We start from the raw sequence: 17,939 nt of genomic DNA, 5'->3' as shown, positions 1-17,939 counted from the left end.
CCCCAAACTTTATCTCATCATATCATCCAAATAAAAAAATAAAATATATATTTATCTCTCGATCATATCACATAATTTCTAAATTATCATATTTAATACTACTCACCTAAAAATCTGTGTCAAAAACAAATATTGCACCTTTATTTGAGACAAAGGGAGTAATATTTTTTTTTATTTTTATTTCACCAAAATTTTCTTTTATACAAGCCATTATTTTCTTCTTATTTATCAATTACATTTCTTTTTTTTTTCTTGGCATTAGCAATACATTATCTATTTAGCTTTATTAGAAGCTACTTCCTCAATAACACTTTGCATGTCTAAATTACTATAAACACGAAAATTTATGATAAATATAATTAATAAATAATTATAAATATATTAGTAAAAATAATTATTTTATAATATAAATAATTATAAATTAAATTAAAATTAAAATAATTAATAATTAAAATTAAAATTTTTAAATAAGATTAAAGTGTATATTATTTTTTTTAAAAAAAAAAATGACATTAGATGTGGAACTGCAGATACTGTATCAACACCTATTTATATCACACTATACAACTATTTAACTTCAAAATTTTTATTATTCAAATCGCAACTCAAAATCTAAACCCCCCAAACAAATACATAGAAAAAAAAAAAAGAAAAACAAAATCAATTAGGGTGTGTTTGTTTGGGGGATTGGATTTTAAATTCACTATTCATCCTATTTTTTTTCCCTAAAAACATCAAATCAAACATCTATTTTTTATTTTTTATATTATACTAAAAATCAATTTTACATTCAAAACATTACATCAACATCTATTTATATCACATCATACAACTATTCAAATTCAAAATTTTTACTATTCAAAATTCCAACTCAAAATTCAAACCCCCAAATAAACACACCCTAAAATGAAACCAAAAATATATATATATATATATATTATTTTATATCATTATTTTTAATTTTTTTTATAGGCAAACGCACTTACATAATTATTTTAATTCCACAGAAGTAGATAAGGACGAAGTTGTGGAGAGGATGCAGGCAGGCAGTTGGGGATGAGTGAGAGAGAGTGAAAGTTAGAGAGAGAGAGAGAAAGGTAGAGGCGCACGATAGCAAAAGCAGGGCAGGTGAAATTGGTTAACGAATTTGGTAAGAGATATGATTGAAAAGTTTTTTAGGTGGGCCCCACTGGATGGATAAGAAGAATCCATTCCCGCCCAATCCTAAAATGACTGAACTGCCCCTACTCTCCCCGGGCCCCACCCTCAATTAAATTACCTAACCGTAATTCATATCATCTCAACCAAACTCCCCTACCCCTACGCCTGCATTTATTCATGTGGGACTCCACCTCCCGCCACCCTTATTAATACTATTATAAATATATATTTCCTCCGTTACAAAAGTATATTCTTAGGGTGTGTTTATTTGGGAGATTGGATTTTCAATCCACTATTCATCCTACTTTTTTCGTCTCATAATAAAGTATTTATTTTTTTATTTTAATTTCTCCCATAATAAAGTATTTATTTTTTTTAGTAACTGTATTATCTATCTAACATTAGAAATATCCTTACAACTTACAATATATTACACAAATGTCATTACCTTTATATCATACATACTAATAAGGGTATTTTAGTCATTTCTATTTTATTCATACTATATTCCAATATAATACTAATATTTCTAAAACTACTTGTAAAAAGCAAATAGATATTTAGTTTCGGGACAGATGGAGTATTTTTTTTCCTTAAAAAACGTCAAATCAAAACACCTATTCTTTATTTTTTATATTATACCAAAAATCAATTTTACATTCAAAATATCACATCAACACCTATTTATATCACATCATACAACTCTTCAAATTCAAAATTTTTACTATTCAAATCCCAACTCAAAATCCAATCTCCCAAACAAAATTGTGTTTGGCACGATATTTAAGAAATATTGGTATTATATTAATAATTGATAGAAAGTAAATATAAATGACTTTTTTGTTCTTGTGAGTATATTAGTGTAAAAAGTAGTGACAATTGTGTAATAATAATAAAAAATAGGAATAGTTTTATAGTGATATGATTATTTATGAAAATAAGACTATTATCTTGGGACGGACAAAAATAATAAATAAAACTATTGTATTAAAATAGATGGAGGATTATATTCAATAAGTTGTAAAACTAGTGTTTGGTCCGAGTACATTACTTATTTAGAGTGTGTTCTTTTCAAAAGAATTTTGTCACTTTCTTATTGTTTATCAATTTTCTTTTATTTTAAAAAAATATCAAATTAAATATTTATATTTTAATTTATATATTATATTAAAAATTAATTTTATAATTAAATATTATAATATACAATTATTTAAATTTAAAATTTTTATTATTTAAATTTGAAATTAAAATTCAAACTCTGAAACACCCTTACTTCGTACGTTTTTTAATAATTATTTTTATTTCATTTAAAATGTTTAATTTTTTTTAATTTTGGTCACCTTACATAATTTATTTTTTTAATGAAAATATAATTTATATTTTTTAATTTTAATTAAATTATTTAATTTTAACTTCATTTATAATTATTTTTATTAATATATTTTTAAATTAATTACTAATTATATTGAGCTAAACACTCATATCTATAATAACGTGGACAATTTAGCCCGAAGACAAAAAATATTATTTCATTTTTAAAATATTAAATTTAAATATTATTTAAATTAAAATTTAATTTTAAATCAAAATTAAACAAATTCATAATTTTAATATTAGTCCTTCGCTCGAAATGTATTTATTTTTTAAAAAAATAATTATATCTATTTGGATTGACTTTGAGAGTGACTTTTTGATAGAATTGTCAAAAATAGACACGGTCCGAAAATTTGATTCGAACTTGACACAAAAAAAAAAAAAAAAAAAAGTGCTTGGACCTAAAAAAATAGCCCTGAAAATTTTCGAACCGTGTCTAGCTCGACACACTAATAAAGGGGTCATGCTTGGCCCGACCCGATCTATTACAAATAATATATAATACTTCATATGTCTCATGTAATTTGTCCACTATTTCTATTTTTTTTCGTTCCAACATAATTTTTTTTTTTAAAAAAAAATATAATTATACACTTTAATTACATTTTAAAATTCATAATTTATAATTTTTTATTTTAATTAAATTATTTAGTCATCTTAATCTTAATTTATAATTCTTTTTATTATATTATAATTATTTTTACTAATACATTTTTTTAACTACTTACTAAGTAGATAATACCGAAAACTCCGTGCTACAGTGGACAAATTAATTGGGATGAATGAAGTACTTAATATATATATATATATATTAACTAATAAAATAATAACACAAATTAGACAATGATTTGATGATAAAATTCCTATGTTGTGTAGATATAGTTGTGGGTCGTGCTCCGGCCGAGTTGTCCAGGCCCAATTTGAAATTGGGCCATGCCTATCCGGCCCGCTTCCAAACTGGGTCGGGTCAGCCCGACACAAAAAAATGAGCCAGTTTGAATTGCTACCTTTAACTTTTGGTTTTTATTTTAAAAAAAAAAAAATTGTTTTGTACATGTTTGTATTGATTTTTATTCAAAAATAAAAATAACTTTTGAAATTGAAAAATATATTTTTTAAAAGACGGTGGCTTTTGAAATAAGCATAAATATTTTTTAAATACTTTTCAACTATAATGATTTAATTCTTAATAATAATAATAATAATAATAATAATAATAATAATAATAAATAATCTATATATATTATATTTTTGAGAAAAAATACAAAATATAATTGTATTTATTATTTTAATTTATATGTTATATTTAATTAAAATTTTAAATTATAATTAAAATATTAAATTTAAATTTTTAATCTTTAAAATTAGATTAAAATTATTAAATATGATTTATAAGATTTTAAAATAGATTGTAAAATATAAATAATTTAATATTTGATTGTAATTTTATTTTTAGTTTAATAATATCCTTAAATTAAAAGTTTAAAATATAAATAATTAAAATTTTAAAAATATTTTTTTTATAAAAATACAATTATATTAAAAATATATCTTTTTGAATATTTAACAGTTTATAAAATTTTTCAAATACATCCAAACCATTTTTTTTTTTTTAAAGTTGCTTTTGAAAATATTATTCAAACATAAAATCAAACTGCTGCTTCTTTGACTTATTTGTGAGCTAATATAAGCGGATCCTTAGTTATATAATGAAAATGATATATATTTTAATAATATGCTGGTTATAAGAGTTTTTTTTTTTTTTTTTTTACAAAAAAATTATGTGAAATTACAACTATTAAAAAATAAAATAGATTAATTGATTTTGCATAAATAAAAAATGAAAAAAAAATAGATATAAAATACCAAATTAAATTATTTATTACACAAATTTAAAATACAAACCTAAGTTTAGTTTTTTAGATTATACTTTAGGAGTTGCTCTAAATAATTTTACTTTATAATCTTGTATGATCCTATTCAATTATTTCACTCTTTGATCTCATACATATAAGCTTTTTTTAGACCTTCCCATATTGAACAAAGTGTTTTTTCATTAATTATTTTTAAATGAAATAATATTTTATAAATATAAGTAAAAAATTATAATATACATATATATATATATTAATACAATATGAGAGTATATAATATATATACTTTAGTAATTCACGAAAAATCAATAATTTAACACAAAATATTATTCATTCCATTTCATTTTAATTGACATATTTTCTTTTTTTCATCTCACTTAATTTAACATTTTCCTATTTTTAATAAATTTATCAATATTAAACATATTTAACAAATATAAATCAATTTATTAAAATCCTACCATGCAGGATCCACATAAATTTCTATTATTGGTATCTCTCTTCAGTCAATTTAATTAAAATTTCAACTTCTTACACATAAAATCCACTTAAAATGTTTTTATTTTTTTTTCTTCAATAAACAAATACTCCATCTGTCCTGGAAGAAGAATATTATTTATTTTTTGCACGTAGAATTTTAAATATTAGAGCATTTGTGTAATTAAAAATAATGATATTTGTGTAATTAAAAATAATGATATTTGTGTAATATATTATAAATTGTAAAAATAATTATTATGTAAAATAAGTAGTACAATTACTAAATTAAAAAAATATACTCTTATTTCTTGGGACTGACATAAATGAAAAAAAAAAAAAATGACACCCTTTTTTGGGTAGGGACGGAATATTTTTATTTATATTTAATTTTTTTGTATATATTTAAGAAAATTAGTTTATTTAATTAAAAATAAACAATAATATTTTTATTTAATTATATTATATAAAAATTTATTCTCTATCAATATCCATATTGTATATAGATTTACTGAGAGGATTTAAAATATTTAAAATACATATTCTAATTTTTTTAAATTAAACTGTTGGATTCTAAAATTCGGAGGTTCCAAGAATGTTCGTCGATTTGTCGGTGTAGGTTCTAGAAGTACTCCAAAGAGCATGTTCGTCGTCGGATTGGATGCGACTCCTACGATGGAGCCTGCACAGCTTCGCTCTAACACGAGGCTTCGAGCCTAAACGACCAATTTCGATGGATTTAAACTAACATCTACTAAAACTCGGATTAATCTACTGGAAAGCGGATAAAAATATGCTAGAAACATAAAACCATCTAATTCGAATTAAAATACCTAAAAACGAAACTAGAACATCAAAAGAAAATAGAGAGAAATACGAGTTGATCTTCTTGTGCGTGTGTGTTGTGTTTTTTCCCTAATTTTAAACCTAAGCTAGGATAACCACCTCTCCCACTAAAATGGGCGGTTACAATTATTCCTCCACCACTCTCAACCGCCTGATAACCTCCCACTACTACCTCCAACTTCCTTGTAACCTTCCACTACTACCTCCAACTTCCTGGTAACCTCATTCCACTACCTCCTAACCACCTGGTAACCTTCTTCCACAAGCTCCCTGATAACCTCCTTCCATCAGCTCCCTGGTAACCTCATTCCATAAGCTCCTAACCATCTGGTAACCTCCTTCCATCAGCTCCCAACCGCTTACATTGCCTTTGGACCGGGTTCCATTTGTTCTGAACTTCTTCCATTACTTCTGGACCAGGTCTGCTGCTTACTCCGACTTGTTTCCACATAATCTGTCATTTCAGTTTTTGGAAATATAATTATACATTTTAATTCCATTTTAAAACTTAAATTTTATAATTTCTTTAAGTTTAATTAAACTATTTAGTTATCTTAATCTTAATCTACAATTATTTTTATTATATGATAATTATTTTTACTAATACACTTCTTAGTTATTTACTAATTACACTTTACCTAAATTTTTGTATCTACAGTAATATGCCCATATTATATGGGATGGATGGAGGATTATATGCTTTAAAGAAAATATTGAAACAATTTGAAACTCATAAAAAAAGAGGAAATGAAGTTTCAATATGAAAATAAGATCAAATTATACTTGTTTACTCTCACTTAAATTGATAATTTGCTAAAATTTAAACGGTGTTGTAATATTATTATAGGATTAGACAATAGAAATATTAATTACTTCTACCGCTAATCACTATTTTATGTTTTGTATTATATTATATATTGTATATAATATATATAAGTAAATATATAAATAGATGTGTGTGCGTGAGTGTGTATATATATGTATGTAGTATGTAGGCTACTGTATATATATTATATTATATAATGTATGTATGTATATATATATAAATTTATGTATGTATGATATTGTTGACGAGAGAGATATGAGGAGAACGAAGGGGTTGTTCATTTGGTGGAGTAAATGAAAGTGTATTCATTCGATTTTATTCACGGACATATTTATAGGCAAACAAACCCCAACATGAAGGAAAGTAAAACATACATATCGATTACGTAGCACATTCGTGGGTGCTACGTATATAACACTCCCCCTTGGATGCTTTTATACAGAGAATGTGCCTCGTTAAAATCTTACTAGGAAGAAACCCTGTAGGACAAAAAATTCTAGTGAAGGAAAAATAGTACAACATTCTTGTATCAGATTCGCTCTCCCTGATCTGAGCATTATTTGAGATCCCTTAACCGACGCATCCCAATTTTCTTCACCAGTTTTTCAAATGTTGCCGTCGGCAATGCCTTGGTTAATATATCCGCCAAATTATTATCTGATCGAATTTGTTGCACATTAATTTCACCATTTTGTTGCAGATCATGAGTAAAAAAGAATTTTGGTGAAATATGTTTCGTTCTATCTCTTTTAATGTAACCCCCTTTCAATTGGGCTATACAAACCGTATTATCTTCATACAATGTAGTTGGGGGAATTTTATCGTCAGGTATTAACCCACAATTTTTCAGAATATGTTTAGTCATTGACCTCAACCAAACACATTCTCGACTAGCTTCATATATTGCCAATATTTCAGCATGATTTGAAGAAGTGGCAGTTAAAGTTTGTTTCATCGATCTCCAAGAGATCACTGTTTCGCCACAAGTAAATATATAGCCAGTTTGCAACTTGGCTTTATGGGGATCCGATAAATATCCTGTATCGGCAAAACCAATCAATTCATGTCGAGAATCTTTCGAGTAAAATAACCCGAGATCAATTGTTCCTTGGAGATAGCGAAAAATGTGCTCAATCCCGTTCCAATGTCGTCGAGTAGGCGATGTACTGAATCTTGCCAATAAATTTACAGTAAATGATATATTAGGTCGGGTGCTGTTGGCAAGATACATTAATGCGCCTATAGCACTTATATATGGCACTTCTGGGCCAAGTGTTTCTTCATTTTCTTATTTTGGTCTAAATGGATTCTTTGTTGGATTGAGTCCTCTGACGATCATTGAGGTACTTAACGGATGTGATTTATCCATCAGGAATTGTTTCAGTACCCTTTTGGTATAATTTGATTGGTGGATAAAGATTCCACTTTCCAAGTGCTCAATTTGCAAACCAAGACAAATCTTGATTTTTCCAAAATCTTTGATCTCAAACTCCATTTTTCAGATATTCAACAGCTTTATGAATTTCATCAGGAGTTCCAATTAAATTGAGATTATCGACATATACAATGATGATTGCGAATCTTGACCCATTTTTCTTTATGAAAACACATGGACATATATGGTCATTTATGTAACCTTCCTTTGTTAAGCTTTCGCTGAGACGATTGTACCACATTCGGCCCGATTGCTTGAGCCCATACAAAGATTTTTGCAATTTGATGGAATATAATTCTTTTGGCTTTGATTTGAATGATTCAGGTATGTTGATCCCTTCTGGAATTTTCATGTAGACGTCATTGTCTAAAGAGCCGTAAAGATAGGCAGTCACCACATCCATTAATCGGATATCAAAATTATTGTGTACTGCCAGGCTCACCAGATACCTGAATGTTATTCCATGCATGACCGGCGAATATGTTTCTTCAAAATTAATACCCGGTCTCTGGGAAAAACCCTGGGCTACAAGCCTTGCTTTATATCTTATGATATCATTATTTTCATTTCTTTTTCTCACAAACACCCATCTATAACCAACAGGTTTCACATTTTTCGGTGTTTGGACTATAGAGCCGAATATTTGCCGTTTTTTCAATGAGTCCAATTCAGACTTAATTGCGTATTTCCATTTTTCCCAATCATCTCTTTTCCGACATTCATCAACTGATTTTGGTTCATAATCCTCGTCATCTTTCATTATATCGAGTGCTACAGAATATACAAATACATTATCAATATTTGTTTTCTTTATGTTTCAATATTTTCCACTGGTGGTATAATTAACAGAATTTTCAATAACTTCATCATCATTTTTATCAGAATTTTTAGTATCAACCTCTTCAGGGGTTGTACTGACCTTTTCAGTTATTTGATCATTGTTGATATCTTCACCAGTATTTAATAATTTCTTCTTTCGTGGATTCTTATCCTTGGAACCCAACGGTCTGCCACGTTTTACGCGGGTAGTATGCTCATTAGCACTCGGCACCTTCCCTTCTGGGATATTTATTTTAGCTGGTGCATTTGCTGCTGCAATATATGATTTGGTAACTCTTGGCAGCATCATTAAAAGCATCAGGTAATTGATTTGTAATTTTATGCAAATGCACAATTTTTTGAACTTCAAGTTCACTATGTTTCGTACGATGATCAAATTCAAGTGGTATTTTCCACGAAATTTCTTTTTTCAGTTGATTACTGTCTCCCCCTAATGTCGGGAAATGAGATTCATCAAAATGACAGTCTTCAAACCTTGCGGTAAATAAATCACCCGTTGTTGGTTCAAGATATTTCGCAATCGAGGGTGATTCATACCCGACATATATACCCAACCTTCTTTGAGGTTCCATTTTCGTGAGTTGAGGTGGTGCAATTGGCACATAAACAACACACCCAAATTTAAGATTAATTTATATCTATTTACTCTCACTTAAACTGATGATTTGCTAAAATTTAAACGGTAATTTAATCCCTAATTTTTTATGGAGGAAAAATGGTTTGTTATCCTTAAATTTTATGGATTGTCATCCAAAATTGTAGAAAAAAATAAAAAAAAATAGTTTATGATCCTTGTTTGTTGAATTGTTAGTGTGTGTGCGGCAAATTTGTTAGAATTTCTACTATTTCACTAAAAAAAATTTCATTCAAAACATCAAAGAAACTATTTATTCTTTTATTTTATCATACAAATCAATTTTACATTTAAAATATCACATCAAAACCTATATATATATCACACCATACAATTATTTTAATTCAAAAATTTTACTATTCAAATTTCAACTCAAAATTCCAAAAATACACCCTGAGGGTGTGTTTGTTTGAAGGTTCCAATTTTGAGGGGAGATTTAAACAATAAAAATTTTAAATTTGAATAGTTGTATGATGTGATATAAATAAGTGTTGATATAATATTTTAAATATAATTAATTTTTAATATAATATAAAAAATAAAAAATAAATATTCTATTTGATATTTTTTTTAAAAAAAAATATAATAAATAATATATTTAAAATTCAATCCTCCAAAACAAACACACCTGAATATCTTCTAGATTGAAATCAAATCCACATGAGCCACCACAACCAAACAGAACTTCAGTTCAGCATAGTATTTTTTGGGTTTCCCAGAATGAACATGACCCTTGCAACACTCTCAACTAAAACTCGCACAACAAAATTACTACACATTCATATTCGCATCTTTTGTGTAATAAAAATACAACAGTAAATCAAATTAACACTCTTCTATTTGGATTTACCCTTGCTCGACTGTGCAGCAGCTGCTTTCACTAGCGTTGTCGGCTTCAGCACCCCTTTCGGATTCAACGCTTTCCTTATCTTGAAAACTGCCCACGCCGTCCCGATCGCGTGCCCGGCTGCCCCCAGCCCGTCCTCCGTCGCTTTGCCCGCATCTTCTCCATATCTGCAACCGCCGCCACGCCAAATATCCCCGATCAAACACTTCTTTTATTTTTTATATTATTTCAAAAATAAATTTAAAATTTAAAATATGACATCAAACAACTATTAAAATTCAAACTTCTGCTATTAAAAATTCAAAATTAAAATTCGAATCTACAAACACACACCTCATATCAAATACTCCCCGAGCACCTCTAAGGTCACATTTACATTTTGTGTCATTGTACTTAATGTCCTTCTATTGAAGTATCTTTAGAATTTTTTCTTAATTTGTACTACCTTTTGATATAATAATTAATATTCAAATATCAACATGCAAAAAGTAAATGAGATTTTTAGAGCCGGACCGAAGTAATATCAAATTTATACCAATAATTTTACAAAATTCCAAAACTTATATATGGTGCATACCTGTGGGACACGAGCCCCGTTGTCACGACTGAAGTTGTCGTCATCACATTCTTTCCGGAGACTTCCACTGCATCACAAACCTTGTCTACAAATTAAACACATATAAGTATTAATCGGGTTAGAAATTTTATTTGACACTATAAAAATGACGTTTGAGATTGAATGGATTGTGTTTTAGTAGAAGTGATAAGTACGCACTAAATCCATCGAGCGAGGCAAGAATGATCTCTCCCGGCAAAAGGTTGAAGAACTTTTGTCCTACTTTAGAATTAGCAACCGAACTTGTGAAGAATCCGGATACTTTCACCACACCGGAGAGTATCCCAGTTGCAACATTCTCGGACATCTTTGTCAACCTCTTTACCCTATCAAATTTGAACAATTTTAAAATTAATATTTTATACAAAAATATAAAGATCAAATCCTCAAAACACATATCTAATTACAGTTTTTACCAAATACATCCTAAGATTTTTAATTGAAAATTTTACTGATTAGTTCATTTTAGTGCCAATAAATGCAGCTTATAAAATTTATCCATATGTGCACAAAATTTAAAATCACATAATAATTCTTCCACTGAAAAAATAAATAAATAATATTTGCATTAGAACATCAACTATATATATATAAATTTTTTAAAATTTGGTTTTAGCAATGTAGTTCTTCGTTATTTTACTTAGCTACGTACACATGCATTAAAATAGTTTAGTTCACATAAATTTATTTTAGAACACGAACTTGTTAGGTTTGTACTTTGAATTAAATTTTTATTACACAACTTCTATATTTTTAATGAAACAAAATATTTAATTAAAATATCAAATTAAAATACAATTAACTAAAAACACAAACAGAAAACCCAGGCTCAAAACAAAAATAAAAAGATGGCTCTATTTACATATATAAATTTTGAAAACATAAAAATAAAAATTCTGTAAGTGATGTTTTATATATTTTCCTAAATGTCTACATTCCTAGATTTCAATTGTATTAACAAAAATATTCTTAAGTTCAAAGTTTTAAGCATCAAATTGGGTGTGTTTGTCTGCGGGTTTGGATTTTGAGTTGGGATTTGAATAGTAAAAATTTTAAATTTAAATAGTTGTATAATGTGATATAAATAGAGTTGATGTGATATTTTGAATGTAAAATTAATTTTTAATATAATATAAAAAATAAAAAATAGATTTTTAATTTGATTTTTATTGAAAAAAAAAATGGAATGAATAGTTGCAGTCCACCAAAATTCTTCAAACAAACCCACCCTAATCTGCTACACAAATGAGCTAAATATCATAAATTAAATTTGCACGAAAAAATCTAAATAATAAAAATAAAAATAAATGTATATATACTGTATATACTAAATCCCAATATTATTATTTATTTATATTAAATATAATTAATCATACCTTCGCATCCGGCGCAGTGCCTGGGGACTAAGTTGTGAAGGTTTGGTCGTCTTCCCCAACCTGCTCCTGAAGAATTCATGTCCCCAGTTCAGGCGATCCACCGTCACGTCGCCGCACCACAGAATCCCTCTGATCATCTGCCCCGACCCCGCCGCAATCATCTTCGCAATTCCGCTGCTGTACTCCTCCACGTTCGGCGCCAGCGTCGTCCAGTACGCCGCCGCGCCTTTCTCCACCACCTCCTTCTTCGCATCCATCTCCGCCGGAGATACTTCTCCCCACTCCGCCGCCGCCGCCGCCGCCGACGCCTTCTCAACCCTAAACGCACTGAATTTCTCCAGCGCCGCATCCAATTTCTCCACCAATCCTTCCTGCCCCTTCGCGGCGACCGTCAATCCGTAATTCAAAATACTGTCGCTGTTAATTTCGCCGGAACCTTCCGCCGGAACCCTAAGAGTGAAGAAATAGTGCGAATCGTCGAGTTTCACGGCGGCCTCGTCCTTCGCCAATGGCCACTGGATTTCATCCCCGATCCGAACCAGAGCCGCCACGATGTTATCCCCCTGCTTCAATTGAACCACCATTAACTCGCCGTGCGCGAGCTCGACGCTCTGCTCTTTGTCGATCAGATGCACAATCGCGCCGGAGATTCTCACAATCACTTCCTCCGACGACTCGAACGTCGACTTCTGGCCATTTCCTCCACCGCCTTTCGTCGTCTCCGCTTCTTCTTCGGCGTCTGGGAACAGATTCTTCGCCAATTCGTTCATTTCAATCGTCGGATAGAGCGCCGAAGATTGGGAGGGGCTTTTTCTAGGGTTTGACAGAAATGGCGAATTCGAATCAGGATTGGTCTGCACGACTTCTGGATACAGAGAATTGGGGGTTTTGGAAGCCATGGTCGATTCGATTGATTGAGATCTGATTTCTTCCCTTAAATTTGCAGGATTGTTCGATCAGATGATTTTTATTGGAAGAAACTTAGGGAAGAAGGAAACGGTGGGCAGGCGTGTCGGTGGATGAAGATGAAGATGAAAGAGCAGCAGCGGTGGCGGCGTATATCGGCGCCACGAAGCAATTGGTGGAGAGGCCGCGTAGACGCCGTGGACTGTACGAACTGCAGAAAAGGTAACCGTAGAGTAATTTGTATTGAATATTTGTATTGCCCTGGTCAAGCTTCATAAATTATTTTGTGTATAAATAACATAGTGGCTCTATTAAATGTTAATACAATATTTTAAGCATTTTGATATTGTTTAGATAAATATCCTATCAAATATATTTTCTATTTTTGCCTTAGGAAAATATGCTTAAAAACTTTTGACCAGTTTTTAATATATGAGATTTTTTTTTGTCTATTGTAATAAGAAAAATATAAAAAATAGTTATACGTTTTTTAAAAAAATAAAAATATTTTAAGATAAAAAAAATAGAAAATAGCCATATTTTTAGAAAAGGTATTATTTTTAAAATTTTAACACTACATCACTTTTACATCTCATGTCCATGTTGTCGTTTAATCGGTCTAACATCTCATGTCTCATTTTTTTAGAAAAAAATTATATATTTTAATTATACTCTTTTCCTCCGTCCCTTAAATATCTTGTTACTTTTTGCACATAAATTCTTAAATATTAGTATAATATTGATATGTAAAAATTAAAAGAAAGTGATCAAAATAATTTTATTAATATCGTATGATATGAATATAATGATAATTTGTATAATATACTGTAAGTTATAAAAATATTTTTAATATTAGGTAGATAACAATGTTACTAAAAAAGAAAATTGTTATGAGAAAACGAGAAAGAAAGAAAAAAAAAACACAGATGTTTTACGTGGTTCGTGACGGTGTGTCAACCAACGTCCACGGGCAGGAACCGGAGAGATTTTATTATACTGATTCAGAGTTACAGCCATGTCATACGACTATGAACCATAGCTATCTATTTATAAGTACCCCAAAACATCATAAATCTTAAGCCTGTTTGTTATTAATTAAGATAAACCCAAAAGGAACCCTGCCCTTGAAGTATATCTTTACATACAAATATATGGCCTTATTTATAGCTAGTGGACGTAGCAGTTGCAAGTAGTTACAAAGTAGTTCCAACCACTAGGTAGTTAGGCAGTTGGTGGCGGTTATTCTGTTGAAGCAGTTGTTGGCCATAACTCCCATTGTGTTCGCTCCGCTTGCTTGGGCTTGTAAGGGCGCAGATCTTCTTCGCTTGCCGAATGACTGGAGGGCATCAGCGTAATTGAGCAGGTTTGTCTGTGCTGGCTGGTAGTGGAATGGTTGTACCGCTGCGGGTTGGACACTTAGGCGATATTTGCACTGAGTTGCCGTCGCTTCGCTGCGGTGGGTGTCTGGTCGCAGGCCTGAGCGATGGAGCATCGCTTGCGAGCGGAGGCGGCTATCGCTTGCGAGCGGTAGGAGCTATCGCTTGCCTTTCTTACCTTAGCTTTTCTAAGTGATGGAGTCATCGTTTGTGACCGGAAATATTGCTTGTCTCATCTGCCTTAGCTTTTCTGGACCCATATCACCGTTTAAAAAGGGCAAAAATTGTTAATAATCTCAACAAACTATTCTGGATCATGCCAAGCGAGATATATCAATAAAGTATGCCATAAATCAAATATTGTGATGGTTGTTATACAGAAATTCAAGTAATACATAGTTTTGTCAAGCGAAGAATATGCTCATATTTGAAGTCATTATCACATATACAAACTGAAGCATGAGATGGATGAATTTTATTTTTGCATGCTCAAGTGGAATAAAAAGGTAGATGAGGCCCGGAATTACCATGCATTCAAGTATGAACTTTGCTATCCTTGGAGTTGTAAAAAATTTGTCAATGAATCCAAAACCGTCGAATAAAGGCATAAGCACAAGAAAAACTCTTCGGTTACAGCAAAAAATAGATGAGCAACCAAGTGATCCACAAGTAGGAGTAATTCGCCTCTTGTTAAGTGAAATAAATCCCAGAGTGTTGGCATGTGGTGAAAGACGATGTGTTTGACCTTATCAAGAACTTTCAACTTCTGAATTTGTCAAATGGTTTTGGGGCAGCTTTCATTACTTCAACTCCAAAAAAAATAGGTCGGAGTCTTTTGAGGACTTTCGTCCTATTAGTTTTACTTTTGTGTGGATATAAAATAATAGAAAAGTTGATGAGTATCCGGATTCAACAAGTTTTGGAAGATGTCATCGGTCAAGAACAATCCGCATTCTTTAAATGACGACAAATTTTAGGTGAGATTTTAATAGCATCAGAAACTATTCAAGCAACAAGACGGCATAAATAAAGGGTTTTGTCATAAAGGTGGACGTATCTAAAGCATATGATAGTGTTTCTTAGAAGGCACTGGAAAATATTATGTCAGCCATGAATTTTGGCAATAATTGAAGATATTAGAGTATGAAATGTATCACATCCTCAACGGATGTAGTGCTCATCAATGGCTTTCCAACGGATCTTCCCATTTCATAGAGGTATTCGCCACTGATACTCTTTATCTCCGTATCTTTTCTTACTGGTGGCAGAAGTATTGAATGCTTTAATAAAAAAAACTTGTTCTAGTGATTGATTAAAGAGCTTCTTAGTAGGACGTCTTGGGGTCCAAGTAAGTCACCTTCAATATTCCGATGCTTCTATTTTTTTTCGTATTGGCAATTTGTTAGCTTTGAAGAGAATACTTCGGATTTTTTGGGTTTGCACTGGTCTCAAAGTAAACTTTTCTAAATCCCAAGTATTTGGCATTGGGGTGACAAAAGTAAAACTTGATAGTACTAAAGAGCTATTGGGATGTTTTGGAAGAAGGTGGTTGTGTTCATACTTAGGAGTTCTAATTGGAGGAAGAAATAATGATAAACTGATTTGGAGGCCGATACTTGAAAAAATTGATAGTCAATTGTGCCACTTGAAAAAAAGATCTCTTTCGCAAGTAGAGAGCTATGCTTAATCTGATCAGTGATGAATATGATCCCTTTATATTTTCTATCTATTTTCAAAATTCCAGCGGGGGTTGCAACAACTGATCCTGTTTATGAAAAATGATGGAAAATCGATGCTTCTTCTAAATTTATATGCATGGTGTGGAGGATTATGCATGGAGGAATACCGGTTTGGGAAGCCTTAAGAAGAAAAGAGATTTTAGACGCAAGTCAAACTAGCTATCCTTTCGGTAATTCTTCAGTTGAAACTATTGATCATTTGTTCTTACACTGTGTCATGGCGTCAAATATTTGGCCTGAAATCATACAATAATATGAAGTGCATTGAGTGATACCAAAAAATATTTAAAAGCTAATTTTCCCATGTAGATTCCTTTAAAAGAATGCTCTAGATGTTTGGGAGTTGGTCATGGTGTCAACAATTTGGAGTATTTGAACATCTTGCAATGAGTTAATATTTCAAGGAAAATTGGCATCGACAATTGGTATGCTGGAGCGAAGCAAATGAAACATATGAAAATGGGTCAAGGTGAAAAAAATCTTCAGTTGGATCAGCGTCAGTTGTGCTTTACGGGAATCCATCTCTAATTAATTTATCTAATTGGAGAAACAAAAATCCCTAATGCAGAAATGTTTATTGGGAATCTTATGAAAAGGGATGTTGGAAGATTAATATTGATAATTAAATGTTTGGGTGTCCCGGTAATTTTGGGGTTGGTGCAGTCATCGGAGATGGTAAAGGAATTATCTTCTTTATGCTCTCAAAATTCATAGGAGTGATTGACTCTTGCTCGGAAGAGTTAGAAGTCTTACGGAAAAATGCTGGTGTGGCTGAAAATTCATATTTGATATTCTTTTCCAAAATCGGTGATAGAGAGTGATTCATTATCGGTCGTGACTTGGTGTTCTGGAAAATCGACGCATCCTTGGAGACTAAACACCGAGAGTTTCAATAGGCATGGGAGATTTTGAACCATGTCAAGGCATTTGAGGTTAAACATATTGTTAGAGAAGGCAATTATATGGCGAATTATCTAGCAAAACGCGACACAAAAGGAATCTCAGACTTTGAAGTATGGATATAATAGCAAGTTAGGGATCATAATATTGTTTCAGTAGTAAAATGTGAGCATAATTTGATCACTACTGGTAATAAATCAGGCTTAAGTCATGCGTTGGCTTGAAAAATTTACGATAAATAAAATTCGTTTTGTTTCAAACAAAAAAAAAAAGTACAAAGAAAATAAATATTTTTATAAAAATTAGAAATATTTGATGTTTATATATAAATTATTTTTAGTATAATAAAAAATAATATTTTTAAGTGAGACAAAAAAAAATAGTAAAAAAATACATTGAATTAGAACGAATATAATATAGGGTAAACTGTTTTTTTTAGTCCCGTAACTGGACCCCCTTATCATTTTAGTCTCGTAAGTGGAGCCTGTCGCAAACTAGTTCCATAACTGAAAAAATTTCGCTGTTTTAGTCCTCCGGCGCCAGAGATGCCCGCGTGGCTCGCCGGAGGTGACGTGTCCGCCAGGTCTCGCTGAATCAGCGGACACGTGGATTTTTTTATTTTTTTAATTTTTTTTAAAAACTTATTTTTATTTTTATTTGTATTTTTTTATTTTTTTATTTGGTCCAATTAAAAACAAATTAAAAAAATGAA

General features: G+C 30.6%; 1 protein-coding gene across 1 annotated transcript; it reads right to left on the bottom strand.

Moving 5' to 3' along the window:
- Positions 1 to 10,088: 10,088 nt before the first annotated feature.
- On the bottom strand, positions 10,089 to 13,461 carry LOC127253406 (protein EARLY-RESPONSIVE TO DEHYDRATION 7, chloroplastic-like). The gene is made up of 4 exons (XM_051277984.1): positions 12,307 to 13,461; positions 11,090 to 11,256; positions 10,892 to 10,976; positions 10,089 to 10,481 (listed from the first exon to the last, which is right to left on the bottom strand). Exons 1-4 carry the CDS (start codon positions 13,203 to 13,205, stop codon positions 10,304 to 10,306), a joined length of 1,329 nt encoding a protein of 442 aa, XP_051133941.1. The 5' UTR covers positions 13,206 to 13,461; the 3' UTR covers positions 10,089 to 10,303.
- Between the last annotated feature and the right edge of the window lie 4,478 nt (positions 13,462 to 17,939).

This window comes from Andrographis paniculata, unplaced genomic scaffold, assembly GCF_009805555.1.
Source record: "Andrographis paniculata isolate CXL003 unplaced genomic scaffold, ASM980555v1 Contig12END, whole genome shotgun sequence".
NCBI lineage: Eukaryota > Viridiplantae > Streptophyta > Magnoliopsida > Lamiales > Acanthaceae > Andrographis > Andrographis paniculata.
Note: the sequence above shows the minus strand (reverse complement) of the source record. Positions and strands in the feature narration are given on the sequence as shown.